The sequence below is a fragment of the Neopsephotus bourkii genome, unplaced genomic scaffold (assembly GCF_033783945.1).
Source record: "Neopsephotus bourkii isolate Nb327-2 ecotype Australia unplaced genomic scaffold, CSIRO-AGI_Nbou_v1 NB_1660, whole genome shotgun sequence".
Lineage (NCBI taxonomy): Eukaryota > Metazoa > Chordata > Aves > Psittaciformes > Psittacidae > Neopsephotus > Neopsephotus bourkii.
The window spans coordinates 758,781-774,460 of NW_026902134.1; the positions used below are offsets into that span (position 1 = coordinate 758,781).

Below are 15,680 nucleotides of genomic sequence, written 5' to 3' on the forward strand. Positions count from 1 at the left end.
CTGGTTGCTGGGTGAGTCATTCCCAGCCTGCCCGCGGCTTTTCCTGCTCCGAGCGAGCCGGGATAAGCATGGAGCGGGGTGCCCGGGCTCCCATTGGTGCTCCCAGCCATGGGATGCAGTTCCCATTCCGGCTTCCCTTGCTGCAGAGCCCGCATTGCAAGCAGGAGCCTACAAATGAAGCCCCCCCAGTCACCCTTCCGGGGGTGCTGCTTCCCCATTCCCAGTTTTCCATCTCCTGTGCAGGGTTTGAGGTGTCAATGAAGCACCCCCCATCGGTAGCACTGGGATGGGGTCAGGAAGCAGATCTGGAAGTCGGGAGCTGCTGAGGCTCGGAGGGAGGCAGAGCCGCCTGGACCAAGCTGGGAAGACTGGGAATGACCCCTTTGGGAACTGGAGATAGTGGGAGAATGGTGGTGGGGCTGGGAATGGTGGTGGGGGAATGGGAACTGGTGCTCAGAACTGGGGGGGGGGGGGGGGTGTGTCCAAACGGAGCACATCTGAGATGGGAAATGGGGAGAAAGGGTTAAACTGGGCACAGGGAAACTGGGAGCAATGGAGGGGGGCACTGGTGTGGAGAGAACTGGGCTAAGCCAGCAATGGGGTGTCCTCGGGTGCCCCAGAGCTCTATGTGATGGTTTGGGGCTCAGGGGCACCCTGGGCAATGGGGGAGCTGGGATCCTGCCCTTGGGTCCCCAGACCCCGCATCCTGGGATGCTCCATGTGCTTGCGGTACCCAGGACCCCCTGGGGCCAGCTTGAGGTGCCCCTTACCCCACTGTGTGGGGCAGCGATGCCCTTGGGGTGCCCGGCGCAGCCTCTCTGAGCCTTGGAGCACTTTGCCCTTTCCAAAGGGAAAAGGAATGGGGGAAGAAGGGGTTTTTCCAATGGGGTCACCCCAAAGACCCCATTCCCAAGGATGCTTTTCCCTGCTTCCCCCCCACAGCAGCAGTGCCCGATGCAAGGGTGTTGCCCGCAGCGGGGCCTCGTTAACTCCACCCTCCTCCTCCTCCTCCTCCTCCTCGCAGCTCCTCCTCCCTGCCGGGATATAAGCGGGGCACCCGGACAGGAGGCGCTCGTTTGGGGGACCCCGTGACCTGAACCCGAGTCCTTTCGCCTCCGGCACCCCGATGGCGACCCCTTCGCAGAAGCGGAGCACCCGCAGCGGGGCTGCGGGGACCCCCCTGTCCCCGACCCGCATCACCCGCCTGCAGGAGAAGGAGGACCTGCAGGAGCTCAACGACCGCTTGGCCGTTTACATCGACAAAGTGCGCTCCTTGGAGCTGGAGAACGCGGGGCTCCGGCTCCGCATCACCGAGTCCGAGGAGGTGGTGAGCCGGGAGGTGTCCGGCATCAAGGCTGCCTACGAGTCGGAGCTGGCCGATGCCCGCAAGACCTTGGATTCCGTGGCCAAGGAGAGAGCTCGGTTGCAGCTGGAGCTCAGCAAAGTCAGGGAGGAGCACAAGGAGCTCAAAGCGCGGTGAGTGCCATAGGGATGGATGGAGGGATGCGGGGGGAACGGAACGAGGACGGTGGCGGGACGATCGTTGTCGTCATGGCTGGCAAAGAGCCGGGAGTGAGGAAATAGAGACCTGGAGGAGGCCGGGAGAGGAGAAACCCGTGACCTGGCTGGAGCTGGAGTGCCCATAGCAAGGCCCAAGAGGACAGGGAGGGTCTCCCAGTATTCCCATTCCCTCCCAGTACTGGGGATGCTCTGGGAGCGGTGGCCCCTCCGCATTCGTCATCCCGGAGCTATTCCCGAGCAGGCTGGGCCGCAGGGCAGGAAGCGGTGCCAGGCAGCTGGCTCCGTCCTGCCCACCACGGAGCTCGCCCTCTTTTCCTCTGCTGCCTTTGGCACTTAAAGAACCCGCTCCGGTTGGCTTTGCCTTAACCCTGCCTGTGCCGCGGGGTCCCCTGCGGCGATGCCTGCATCCCCATCCCATCGGCTGCCTCTGGGCGATGCATTCCCGCTTGGCTCCGAGGCTCCGATCCCCCCCCTTTCCTGACAGGTTTATGTCATTCCCTTCCTGCCATAGGGACCTCCCCGCTGCTGCCGCTGCCTCTGCCCTTCCCATGCTGGGAGCGTGTCCCCTGAGGACACCGCTCTTGGCACAGCGCTGGGCTTCCCTGTGGCTCCGATGGCCCCGGTGCCATTGGGTTCCCCCCCGTCCCTGGGGCAGCATCGGGACAAGCCCCCTCTTCCTCCCTTTGTGCCTCTTGCTCTGGAGACCTCCTTTGGAGCCGTCTCCGACGAGGCTAAAATTAACCTGCCCCGAAGATGCCGTCAACGTTCTTCCGACAGGGAGAGGGTGAAGCGAAGCCCTTCCCAGCGGGATATATATAGCTCCATTCCCCATGTGCTGGGCTCGGATAAGGCACCGTCCCCGCTCCCAGGGAGCTGAGCTGAGCTCTCCAAAGGCTTTTCGCTGCCTGATGCAACCCCAGAGCTATCTTGGCCGTGGTATTTGGAGCCTGAGAGCTTTATGGGTGATGGGCTGCGATGGGAAACGCTCCCGGAGCTTCTCCATCCCTACCAAACCCCCATCGGAAAGCCGGGGGGTTCCCCAAGAGCAGCTCTTGGGTTGGAGGCGGGTTTGGGTGCGGGCTCAGGGCTGGTTGCTGAAGGAGGGAGGTGTCTGTGACTCATGGCTGTGAGATGAGAGCTGATATCCATCGCCGCCCTTTGCGTGCCACGGCGCTGGGCACCAGCATCGGGGCCTCTTCCCCCCCCCCCGCCCTACGGGCACGCAGTCGTTACCAAGTCGTTCTCACATCCCCACGGGCCTTCTCGGTGTGGTGCTGAGAGGGGGGCACTGAACAGGGATGCTGGGGTTGGAAACGGTGTCCTCAGTCTTTGAGCCGTGGCTTGGAGCCATTGCAAGGGTCAGGAAGGGCTTGTGTGGTGCTGCTCCATCCCAATGGGGAGAACCGGTCCTACCCCCCCAAAGCCCCTGGTCCTCATCTCACTGCCCTTTGCACTGGGGAGTCCCCAGCTCACCCCATCCGGGTATCTCCCATGGGGCAGGCAGCAATGGGGCTGCGTTATCAGCATCCCCCAGCATCGCCGCTGCCCGCGCCTGCGGTTGTCTCAGCAGCACAGAAGTGGGGCTGGGGCTGTCGTGGGACGTTGTGTGTGGGGCGCAGTTCCTAGGGCTGGGGCCGCCCCATAGCACCCGGTTCCTGTCCCTCCCATGCAGGGTGGAGGGTGTGCAGCAGGAGACCGGTCTCACCAGCTCCCGACGCACTGGTGCAAGAGCGGGGTGGGTGAAGCAGGGGCCGGTATTCCCTAGCTCCCTGCCCTGTGCCCCTCCATCCCGCTGTTCCCAGCTCTTCCCTTGGGCTGGAGCCTTCCCATTGCAGTCAGCTGCTCCCAGTGCCGGTCTAGGAAGGGTTTCCCAAAGTCCCCACCACCATGGGGAGAGCCTGGAATGTCCCTGCTGCGGTCCCAAAGGATGGGCAGGAGGGTTTGGAGGGGGGGATGCTCTGCATCCCGATCCTGCCCTGTCCATGAGCTGTGGGGTCTTTAGGGATATAGGGACAGGACAAGGCCAGAGGGGAGATGAGGCTGGATGGGGCTTGGAGGAGCTTGCTCTAGTGGAAGGTGCTTGGATCTGGGTGAGCTTTAAGGTCCCTTCAACCCAGCCCTATGGCAACCGGATCCCTCTCATCCCAGCTCCCTGCTTGGGCAGGGGCAGCTCCCTCCTGCGGAACCAGACCCTTGTTGGAGAGCGGCTGCTGAGCGATGACTTCCTCAATTGCAGCCCTTAATGCGATTAAAGCGGTGCTGGAAGAGCCTCTTCCTGCTCATCCCTGCCTTAAGGAGGAAAAGTGCCTTTTCCATAGGGGTTATTGAGGGGGGGAAGCTCCTCCAAGCGCAGACCCAACAGTCCCTCATCCCCAATGGGTTTTACCCCATATCCAGCCATGAGCACCCAAGCAGGAGCAGGAAAACGGAGTGGAGAAGGGATAACGAACCCCAATCCCACGCCTGGAGCCTCCCGCCTCCGGGCCGGGCGCTGCCTGCAGCAGTGACGTCCTTCTGCTGGAACAGTTTGTGTGTGTATGGGGGGGGGGAAACCTCAGGATCTTGGCCCGTTTCCCCCTCTGTGCCTTGGGAAACCTTTGCCAGGGAAGGAGCGGTTGGGATCTGAGGAGGCTTTGCCCTTTTGGAGCACACAAAGAGCAGTTTGTGCTGCAGGGGGATGCTCGGGGGGAGGAGATGCAGAGCCAGGGCTGGTCCAGGAACCCCTGCATCCCTCATGGACCCCTTTACACCCGCGGCTGTTTCTCCTTGTCCAGCCCCGCTTTATCCCAATAGGAAAGTTTGAGGCAGGGGAAGCTGCTCCAACACTTTCGTTTCGGTGGCTCTGCTCCCATTGCTGGCGTCTTCCCCGCTCCGGCTGCAGGGCAGGGCCGCCCTGGGAATGAGGGGAATGAGAGGAAATCCTGTTGCCTTCATCACTTGTACGGCGATGGGATCCACCCTCGCAAATCAAGGGCTTTATCCCAGAGATGTGGGGTTAAACAGAAGCAATTCCAATGGGAATTGTGGCTGCTTTTGGTGTGGGGATGCATCCCCCCCTTTCCACACAGCGCCAAGCACAGCGTGTCCCAGCCTGCCCTGGCTGCACTTGCTGCCACAAGTGTTTTCCTGCCTCTTGCACGTCACTGGATTCCCAGTTAACGCTTGAGCTCCGGAGCCATTCCCAGTGTGTGGAGGGGCTGCTCCCGGCTCCTTGTGCTGAGCTGATGCCCTTTGGGGATTGATGCCTGGCATCGGGACAGGAGGAAGCCACCGGAGCTTTGCCCCCTGGTCATGGCCAACGTGATGGTTGGCACAGATGAGTTCCAACCCAAACCACTCTGATTCCATATACAGAGTCCCTGGGTGGGTTTGGGATGGGAAAGCCGGGAATCACTTCCCACTTTCCCCATTTCCCGGCCTCTTTCCAATGCCTTTTGCTGCCCCAGCCCCTTTGTGCCTGGCTCAGCACATTCCCAGCAGCCCCTCACCGTGGTGCCAGGGCTGGGTCCTCAGCCCTGGGATGAGGGATGAATGGGCCCAGTGTGGAGGGAGCAACTGGAGCAGCACCGGTGCCACGGCAGCTGCATCCGCGGCTGTGCTGGGTCGCATCCAGCTCATGTCTGAGCCCTGTGGTGCTGGTGGGGGCTGAGGAAGTCCAAGGGGGTGGAAGCTGGGTGCTGGAGAGGGATCTCCATCAGGGACCAGAGGGATGGGACAAAGGGTGATGGGTTGGGGCTGAAACAGGGGAAGTTCAGGCTGGAGATAAGGAAGTTCTCCCATGGGAGGGTGCTGGGACACTGGAATGGGTTGAATGGAGAAGCTGTGGCTGCCCCATCCCTGGCAGTGCTCAAGGCTGGGTTGGACACGGGCTTGGAGCAAGCTGCTCCAGTGGCACGGATTGGAGCTGGATGAGCTTCAAGGTCCCTTCAAGCCAGCCTGACTCTGTGATGAGTTGGTTGATGGAGTGCATGGAACCAAGCCCATGGGAATGCCAGGGAACCAAACTGGGGTTGGGACATCCCTGTTGGGAGCGGTGCAGAGTCAGCATCACCGCCCATTACCCATCATAAACCAGCAAGGAAGGTGAATGCGATCGGGGTTACCCTCCCAGCCATGGAGCTCTATTGCTGCCATCCCATATTCAGAGCCAGGAGATGCTGCAGGAAGCGGTCCAAAGTCCCCTGCCAGCCCAGGGAGCGTGCACAGTGACTGCCTCCTGCTTGGACTTTGCCCTGCTCCCTTATGGGGCTGCACCTCTGCAGGTGTTGGCACCGTGTCCCTATAACATGGGGATGGAGCCAGGATTGGGAGCCAAGAGCTCTTATGGATCCCTTGCATTCCTGTGCTGGGGCTGTGAGTGCCTCTGCTGGGAGGTGGTTTCTGATAGCAGAGGTCTCTCAGCCAAAGGGCCAGGTTGGAGCAAGCTGCTCCAGTGTTAGGGATAGGAGCTGGATGCGGCCCCTTCATCCCAACGCAGGCTGTGCTTGTGTGATGGATGAGTCAGGCTCAGCCCTGGCGCTGGGTGCGGTTCCTGGCGCTCTCGCCTTCCCCCTTCCTTCCTCATGTGATGGGTGCTGGTGGATAACCCCGCTCCCAGCAGCGCCCATAGGGTGCAGGGATCCATGGTGCTCCTCTCCCTTCATCCCTATGGAGGAGAGGAGGGAGGGTTTGGCAAAGCCGAGCCTTCATCCCATGGGTTTAAACCTGCGTCTCCCAGGGATGCTGCCCCGTGGTCCAGTGCGAAGGATGCTACAGCAGGCAGAGGGGGTCTGCATCACCTCATCCCTGTGCTCCAGCTGCCTTTTCCCAATGGAATCCCATCCAGACCCGCCCCGGCTGCAGATGGCAAACAAGGCAGCAGCAGGCAAACAGACCTTGTGCAGGGTAAACACCTCCCTGCCCCTTATCTGCTGCGCTGCAGGGCTGGGAGCAAACCCTTTTGTTCCCGGCAAGCTGCATCCCGCAATTCCCGCTTTGTTCCCTGCTTGGAAGCTTTGTGGACCCCAATGGATGGGAAAGGGGGTGAGGGGCTGGGCAAAAGGGAGCCCTTAGGCTTGCTCCTTGGTTTGCCCCTCCTGTGTCCTTTCTGCCTTGTCCCATTTGGGACCCCATTCCCAGCCATGGATCCGTATGAGCAGAGCGGCTTCCCCACTGCTTTCCATCACTTTTGCATGCGGAGATGGCACCGGGAAGGGGACCACAGCCACATTTCCATGGTCCTGGAGCTGGAATTCGCATCCCTGCTCTTCCTCTGCTGCCCCAAGCCCTGGCTGCATCCACACAAGCTCAAGGCTGTTTCCCCTCCCTGCTCCAAGGAAGACGCAGCTTCATGCCCAAGGGATGCGCAGTGCGGGCAATGGAAAGCCCATTCCCATCCCTTTCCCCATTGACTCCCATTCTGTAGCCGGCCAAACCCCTTTTTCCAGCTCTAAAACCCTTCTGGGAATAGCATCCGCCCTCCCAAACCACGGAGCCCTCCCGTTTCCAGGGGGAACTGAGCCCAAACAGCCACGTCGTCGCTCCATGACTTGGGATTTCCATTGGAGCTGGGATGAGTCACCAGCCTGGGGTAGGGAGCGAGTGGCACTGGGGCTCGGTGGCTTTTGAATGTGCTTTTTAGCATCCAAAATCCCATTTCCAGCTTCCAAGCTATGGGGGAATGGGCATCATTCCATGCTGTGGTCCTGCGTGTCCGTGCATCCCGGTGCTGATGGAGCCAGGGTGCTTTTCCCTGTTAGGATGTGGGGAGATGGCGCAGGGTGGATGCATGGAAAGGAGAAAAGCTCCTTCCAAGGCTTTGTATGGGAATGCTTGTATGGATGCTTGTATGGGAATGCTTGTAGCTCATTCCTGAAGGGATCAAACTGGGAGCAACTCCCAGTGAGGCTCCTGGTGATGGGATTTGTGGAGCGATAGGAAGGAGCGGGATTCTGGGTCCATTTATATCCCTATGAAATGCCCTTTCCTTGTTCCAGTGGGTTTGGTCCCCATTAGGATGCATGGAAAAACCAGCTCCCCATTCCAGGAAGGGGATGCCAACAAGCGGCGTGGAGCTGAGCAAACCCCGCATCCCTAGGGATGAAGGGGCTCTGGCCTAGCGGATGCTGGAGGGTGGGAGCCGCTTCCATGCATCCATGGGCACTGGCATTCCCGGGCTGGCAGGATGCTGGCTGCGTGCGGATCCCGTCCTCCCTATACATTGTGCTGGTTCCTTGGGATCTGTGCTTGGAGACGGGCTCTGTTTATCCTGGTGACCTGGCAGAGGCAGGGATGAGTCAGGAGCTGCTTTGCCACATTCCCGGTGCTCGGCCATAAAGGATTTCCTCACCCTGTCCCTGCTGCTTGTTCTGTAGGGCCCTGGGCCTTGGCATGGGGGGAGCATCCCTGGGATAGAAGGAGTAATCCATGGGATGGGGGTAATGGTCCTTGGGATAGGGGAAGTGATCCCTGGGATGGGGGTAATGGTCCTTGGGATAGGGGAAGTGATCCATGGGATGGGGGTAATGGTCCTTGGGATAGGGGAAGTGATCCATGGGATGGGGGTAATGGTCCTTGGGATAGGGGAAGTGATTGATGGGGATGGGTCCTAGCCATGAGGTAGATCTGGGATGGGGGTAGGTCCTTGGGATAGGGGAAGTGATCCCTGGGATGGGGGTTATGATCCTTGGGATAGGGGAAGTGATCCCTGGGATGGGGGTAATGGTCCTTGGGATAGGGGAAGTGATCCCTGGGGTAAAGGGAAGAGATTTATCCATGGGGAAGAAGCTCCTGACTTGACATCTTGTCTGGATTGGGAGGCAGGGAAGGAGGGAAGGGCCTGGTTCTCCAGTACCGGCCCCATCCCATTCCATGCTCCCTCCCCAGCAGCCTCAAGCCTCAGCAAGGGCTCAGCTATGGATGAGGAGTGGGCTTTGAGCATGCCCAGTGCATCCCTCCACAATGATCCATGTCCTGCCTCAGCATTCCCAGAGGGAGAACCCAGATCCAGGCTCCTTCTGGATCCTGGACCAGAGGGAAAGGCAGGAATAGAACCAGGGCCAAGGATGCCAAAGGTCTCCAGATCCTTTCTGCAGCCACCCCGTGCGCTCTGCAGGCTCGTGCCTGTGCCTGTGCCTGTGCCTGTGCCGAGCCCGCTCCGAGCAGATCCAACTTTCCATGAACGTTGGGATTTTCTGGCAGCTGCAATGGGGAATTTTTGTTCCCCTCCTTCCTGCTTTTAAGAGCTAAAAATAATCTGGAGGCCCCTTTTCCCTCTGTCTGCCTCTGGAGACTTTTATTCCTGAAGGATTCGGTCCCTTCCTTGTGTTGTCTCCTCTTGGCATCAATGAATGCTTGGGTTTGCGCTCGCCTCTCCCAGTGTAAGGAAGCAAATCCCATGGGAGCTGCTCCACAAGTGGGGCCGTGCTCCCCTTGGGGTGGTGGAGCCCTTGCAGGTGGGATAGGGAGAGCAGTGGGATGGGGAGGAGGAGGAGGAGGAGGATGATCCCTGCTCATCCCATTCCCAAGGGACGTGGGAGCGACGCAGCTGCTATGGGAGTGATGTATTTTTAGCCCAGCGCCAGTTGGAGGCTGCAGGGAAAAACGAGCAGGATCCAATGGGAAACAAAGGGGGGAAAAGGGGATTTTTCCTCGAGTCCCCTAGGATTTACCATGGAGCATCAGCAGATCCAATCTCAGCCTTTTCACTCCTCAATGGTGCCAGTGTCCCTTAAAGCATCCCAAAGCCAAACCGCATCCCAAAGAACCAGTGACCCCCCCAAACCCACCCCATACACCCAGGTCCCAGTGTTTGGAGGTGGTTAAATCCATCGGGAACAGCGGGATCGATCCCTGTCGGCAGCGAGGAGCTGCTGCCAGATGGGACAACTCCGGCTCTGGATCCGCTCCCAGATGGCATTTTTGTCCCGTGAGTCAGTGGCATGGAAGGAGTGGGATGCGCTGGGAGGCCGGTGGTGCCCCAGGAAAGGGGGTTAATGGGGTACGGCACCACGGGGATAGCTTGGAATGACTTTTCCATGCTGGCTCCGGGCAGAAAACAGAAGGAGAAGCAGGAAAAACCAAGCACGGAGCTTCCCACACCCAAGTCTGGGAATGCTGGAGAGGAATGGAGGCAGCTCCCCTATGTGTTCCCTATGGGAAGCGGGGCAGATCCTACTGTGGGGCTGCTATTTCGGAGCCATGGGGCAGGAATTGTGCCTCGGGAACGTGCCCATCCTGCCCCCCATTGGGGTGTTGCTCCCTGTCTGGTGCTGGCAGGCACCCACAGGGCTGGGCTTTTTATAGGACCTACCAAAATAGCCCCAGGTTGTGACTGGGGGGGCTCGGGTCGGGTTCCCCAGGCACAGAGCGATGGCTCCATAAGGAACAGGCTGGATCTGGTCCTGGAGGGTGGGAAGAGAGAGGGGAGGAGCGAGGGATGGGATGGGATGGGGCGATGCTGGAGGGCAGGGGAGTCACCCGCAGTGCGGTGTGGGGCTGGGCCTGCCATATACACTGTGCCATATACACAGTGCTCTATACACTGTGCTGTATACAGTGTGTGGTATACACTGTGCCATATACACTGTGCCGTATGCACTGTGCCCTATACACAGTGCCATATACACTGTGCCACATACACTGTGCCGTATACACTGTGCCATATACACTGTGCCATATACACAGTGCCGTATACACTATGCTGTATACACTGTGCCATATACACAGTGCTGTATACACTGTACTATGTACACTGTGCCATATACATTGTGCCACATACACTGTGCTGTATGCACTGTGCCATATACACTGTGCTCTATACACTGTACCATATACACTGTGCCATATACACTGTACCATATACATAGTGCCATATACACTGTGCCATATACACAGTGCTCTATGCACTGTACTATATACACCGTACCATACACATAGTGCCATATACACTGTACTATATACACTGTGCCATATACACTGTGCCATACACACAGTGCTCTATACACTGTGCCACATACACTGTGCTATATACACAGTGCCATACACACAGTGCTCTATACACTGTACCATATACACTGTACCATATACACTGTACCACATACACTGTGCCATATACACTGTGCTCTATACACTGTACTATATACACAGTGCTCTATGCACTGTACCATGTACAATGTGCCATACACACTGTCCCCCTTACACCGCTGTATATACACTCTGTGCCACGCACTGCTCTGCCGCAGCCACTCACCCACCCCATGTGGTCCCTGTAGGAACGCCAAGAAGGAAGGGGACCTGCTGACGGCGCAGGCGCGCCTCAAGGACGTGGAGGCTCTGCTCAACTCCAAGGAGGCCGCGCTCTCCACGGCCCTGGGCGAGAAGAGGAACCTGGAGAACGAAGTGAGGGACCTGAGGGCGCAGGTGGCCAAGGTGAGCACGAGCATCCCCTGTCCCCATGGCTCCCTATGGAGCCGGGTACCAGAGAGCCGGCTCTGAGCATCCTCCATGCGCTGCAGCTGGAGAGCGCCTTGGGTGAAGCCAAGAAGCAGCTGCAGGATGAGATGCTGCGGCGCGTGGATGCCGAGAACCGGCTGCAGACGCTGAAGGAGGAGCTGGAGTTCCAGAAGAACATTTACAGCGAGGTGAGTGTCCCTGCGCGGGAGAACCCCGCTCCCACCGCATCGCATCCCCGTTCCCAAAGCTGATCCCACCGCATCCCGGCCCCAGGAGCTGCGGGAGACCAAGCGCCGGCACGAGACGCGGCTGGTGGAGATCGACAACGGGCGGCAGCGGGAGTTCGAGAGCAAGCTCTCGGAGGCCCTGCAGGAGCTGCGGAGCCAGCACGAAGCCCAGATCAGGCTCTACAAGGAGGAACTGGAAAAGACCTACGGGGCGAAGGTGAGCAGAGCCCCACGTGCCTTGTGCCCCCCTCACCCTGCCCCATAGGGCTGATGGGCATGGCAGCCCCTCCATCCATCCTTCCATCCCTCAATCCTTCCATCCATCCATCTATCCATCATCATCCATCCATCCATCCCTTCATCCTTCCATTCATCCATCCATCCATCCATACATCATTTATCATCCTCCCTCCCACCCTCTCTCCCTCTGTCCATCCATCCATCCATTCATCCCTCCATCCATCCCTTCATCCTTCCTTCCTTCCATCCATCCCTCCCTCCATCCATCCATCCATCCATCCATCCTTCCATCCATCCCTCCACCCATCCATTCATTCCTCCATCCATCCCTCCATCCCCCCATCCCTCCCTCCCTCCCTCCCTCCATCCCTCCATCATCCATCCCTCCATCCATCCCTCCATCCATCATCCATCCATCCATCATCCCTCCATCATCCATCCCTCCATCCATCCCTCCATCCATCATCCATCCATCCATCATCCCTCCATCATCCATCCATCCATCCATCCCTCCCTCTCTCCATCCATGTCCTCCAGCTGGAGAACGCCAAGCAGTCGGCTGAGAGGAACAGCAACATGGTTGGTGCTGCCCATGAGGAGCTGCAGCAGACCCGCATCCGCATCGACAACCTCTCCTCGGAAGTCAGCCAGCTCCAGAAGCAGGTGAGTGAGGACCGGGGTGGGGGGTCCCTGGGGATGCACCACCTCAAAGGGTGGCTTTAGATGGAGCATCCCCCCCTCACCTCCCCGTCCCCATGCAGTTGGCTGCTAAGGAAGCGAAGCTGCACGACCTGGAGGATATCCTGGCCAGGGAACGTGAGACCAACCGGCGCCTGCTGTCCGACAAGGAGCGGGACATGGCCGAGATGAGGGCACGCATGCAGCAGCAGCTCGATGAGTACCAAGAGCTGCTGGACATCAAACTGGCTCTGGACATGGAGATCAACGCCTACCGCAAGCTGCTGGAGGGCGAGGAGGAGCGGTGAGCATCCAACCCAACGGGGCTCGGTGCCTCCCGGTCCTCGGGTCCTCACTGATTCCATCTCCCCTTCTCCTCCTGCCCAGGCTGAGGTTGTCTCCCAGCCCTTCCTCCCACAAAGGGACATCCCGGAGCCATTTGTCCACCCCAGGCTCCTCCAAGAAGAGGAAGCTGGAGGACAGCGAGAGCCGGACCAGTTTCTCCCACCATGCCCGGACGAGCGGCCGCGTCGGTGTGGAGGAGGTTGACTTGGAGGGGAGATTCGTGAGGCTCAGGAACAAGTCCAATGAGGTGAGTTTGCCTTCAGGGAGCAGCCAATGGGGGGGATGAGTTCATCCCTGTTTCACCCCATGGATGGGATGGAGCTGGGGCAAGCTGGGGAGGAGCGGAGGGATCTAAGCTTGGGGTCTCTTTCAGGACCAGGCGATGGGGAGCTGGCAGATCAAGAGGCAGAATGGAGACGATCCCCCCATCACCTACCGCTTCCCCCCGAAGTTCACCCTGAAAGCTGGCCAAGTGGTCACGGTGAGTCGCTGCCCAGTGACGGATCCAGCCCAGATCCCAAACCCAGTCATGGAATCCGAGAACCCCACAATGGGTTGGGTTGAAGGGAACCTTAAAGCTCATCCAGTTCCACTGGAGCAGGATGCTCCAAGCCCCATCCAACCTGGCCTTGAGCACTGGCAGGGATGGGGCAGCCCCAGCTTCTCCCTTCAACCCACAGTTGAATGCTCTGTGCTCTCCTCCCTAGATCTGGGCCTCGGGGGCTGGTGCGACCCATAGCCCCCCCAGCAACGTGGTGTGGAAAGCCCAGAGCAGCTGGGGCTCCGGCGACAGCCTGCGCACTGCCCTCATCAACTCCAATGGGGAGGTAAGAGCCCAAGGGCAGCTCTAGGGCATGGGGTGGGGGTCAGCAGCCACCAAACCCCCCCCCCCCCAACTCCTTTGCTGTCCCCTGCAGGAGGTGGCCATGAGGAAGCTGGTCCGCACCGTGATCATCAATGATGACGATGAGGATGAGGACGATGATGAAGTTAACATCCATCACCGCCATCACCACGTGAGTGATGCAGGGGGCTGTTGGAGGGGTGATGGGATGGGATAGTAACAGGGTCTATGGAATTAGAGTAATAGTATTAGGGTCATGGAATGGTTTGGGTTGGGAGGGACCTTAAAGCTCGTCCAGCTCCAACCCCTGCCACAGGCAGGGACACCTTCCACTAGGGCAGCTTGCTCCAAGCCCCTGTGTCCAAGCTGGCCTTGAGCACTGCCAGGGATCATCATCATCATCATCATCATCATCATCTAACAGTAATAGTAATAACAATTAGAAGAGAAAGAAGAAGAAGGGAGAAGAAGAAAACCGAGAAGGAAAAGAAAAAGAAGGAGAAGAAGAAGAAAATGAAGAAGAAAATGAAGAAGGAGAAGAAGGAGGAAATGAAGAAGAAGAAGGAGGAAATGAAGGAGAAGAAGAAGAAAATAAAGAAGGAGAAGAAGAAAATGAAGAAGTAAATGAAGAAGGAGAAGAAGAAGAAAATGAAGGAGAAGGAGAAGAAGAAGAAAATAAAGAAGAAGGAGAAGAAGAAGAAAATAAAGGAGAAGCAGAAAATGAAGAAGAAGGAGGAGAAGGAGAAGAAGAAGAAGGAGAAGAAGAAGAAGGAGAAGAAGAAGGAGAAGAAGAAGAAGAAGAGAAAAGGCATAAGAAGAAGGAGAAGGAGAGAAAAGGAAGAAGAAGAAGGAGAAGAAGAAGAAAATAAAGAAGAAGCAGAAAATGAAGGAGGAGGAGAAGAAGAAGGAGAAGAAGGAGAAGAAGAAGAGAAAAGGAAGAAGAAGAAGGAGAAGAAAATTAAGAAGAAGAAGAAGAAAAATTAGAAGGATAAGGAGAAGGAGGAGGAGGAGAATGCATAGTCCTGATTAATAACACAATTATTGTTATCAGCACTATTAGTTTCAAAGCAGGGGATGGGCCGCTCATGGACCCTCTTTGAAGCCCTCCCTGCAGAGCCCTCCTGGCTCCCACCACGCTCCTCAGGGCAGGGTCCTTGATGCCGGTGCTTGAGGTCCCTTTGTCCCTGTCCCAACCCCTTCCCTCTGGTGCAGGGCAGCTGCGGTGGCCCCGGTGATCCCGGTGAATACAACCTGCGCTCGCGCACCGTGGTCTGCGGCACGTGCGGGCAACCGGCCGACAAGGGGGGCAACCAGAACATGGCCACCATGTCCTCAGGCTCGTCCACCTCCAGCGTGACCGTCACCCGCAGCTACCGCAGCATGGGCGACAGCGGCAGCATCGGCCTCGGCGAGACGCTGGTCACCAGGAACTACCTCCTGGGTGACTCCGGGCCGCGCCGGCAGGTTGGTAGCCACCAGCAGCCTCCTCTGTCTGCAAGGCAGCGCCTTCCTCTTCCTCCTCTTTGCTCTTCCTCTTGCTCCGGGCACCTTTGGAAAGGGAGGGATGGGGAGGGGTTGTCCGCAGCATCCCCACATCCTTGACCCCCCGGGGAGCATCCTTCATCCCAATGGCTCCCATTCCACCCATCGCTCATTGAATCATAGAACCATGGAATGGGTTGGGTTGGAAAGGACCTTAAGGTCATCCAGTTCCAACCTCCTGCCATGGGCAGGGACACCCCACACCAAACAATGGCACCCAAGGCATCGTCCAAGTTGGCCTTGAACACCACCAGGGATGGAGCATTCCCTGGGCAACCCATTCCAGTGCCTCACGACCCTAACAGGAAAGAATTCCCTCCTTATATCCAATCTAAACTTCCCCTGTTCCAGTTTTAACCCATTACCCCTTGTTCTATCACTGCAGTCCCTAATGAAGAGTCCATCCCCAGCATCCCTATAGCCCCCCTTCAGACACTGGAAGCTGCTCTGGGTCTCCATGCACCCTTCTCCATGCTGAACAGCCCCAACTCTCCCATCTCAAGAGCAATCCATACCCTCCTCTAACCCCCCAATTCAGGGCTGAAGGGGGATCCATTGCATCCCAAGGGCATTGGGAGGGATCCCACATGGAATTGCTGCTTCCATGGCACTGATTTAGGGGCTCACACACTGCTTTCCCTCTCTTCTCGCAGGCTCAGGCTGTGCAGAACTGCAGCATCATGTAACGCCACGGCACCATTCCCGGGATCCCTGGGCAGGATTTGCTTTCCCAAAGGCAGAGAATTTCGGTGTTTTCTTTTCGACCCGCCGGGATCCAGCGCCGACGTCGGGATTTTTTCCCCTTTTCTAGAGCAGGAATTTTATATATAAACCTCTTGGAAACGCTTCCG

General features: G+C 58.2%; 1 protein-coding gene across 1 annotated transcript; it reads left to right on the forward strand.

Annotated features, from left to right (window-relative positions):
* The first annotated feature begins 1,118 nt into the window (after positions 1–1,118).
* LMNA (lamin A/C) lies at positions 1,119–15,680 on the forward strand. The gene is made up of 12 exons (XM_061375138.1): positions 1,119–1,476; positions 10,773–10,929; positions 11,016–11,141; positions 11,227–11,397; positions 11,958–12,083; positions 12,182–12,402; positions 12,486–12,690; positions 12,817–12,924; positions 13,151–13,270; positions 13,361–13,459; positions 14,500–14,751; positions 15,483–15,680. The coding sequence occupies exons 1-12, from the start codon at positions 1,127–1,129 to the stop codon at positions 15,513–15,515; spliced, it is 1,968 nt and encodes a 655-aa protein (XP_061231122.1). The 5' UTR covers positions 1,119–1,126; the 3' UTR covers positions 15,516–15,680.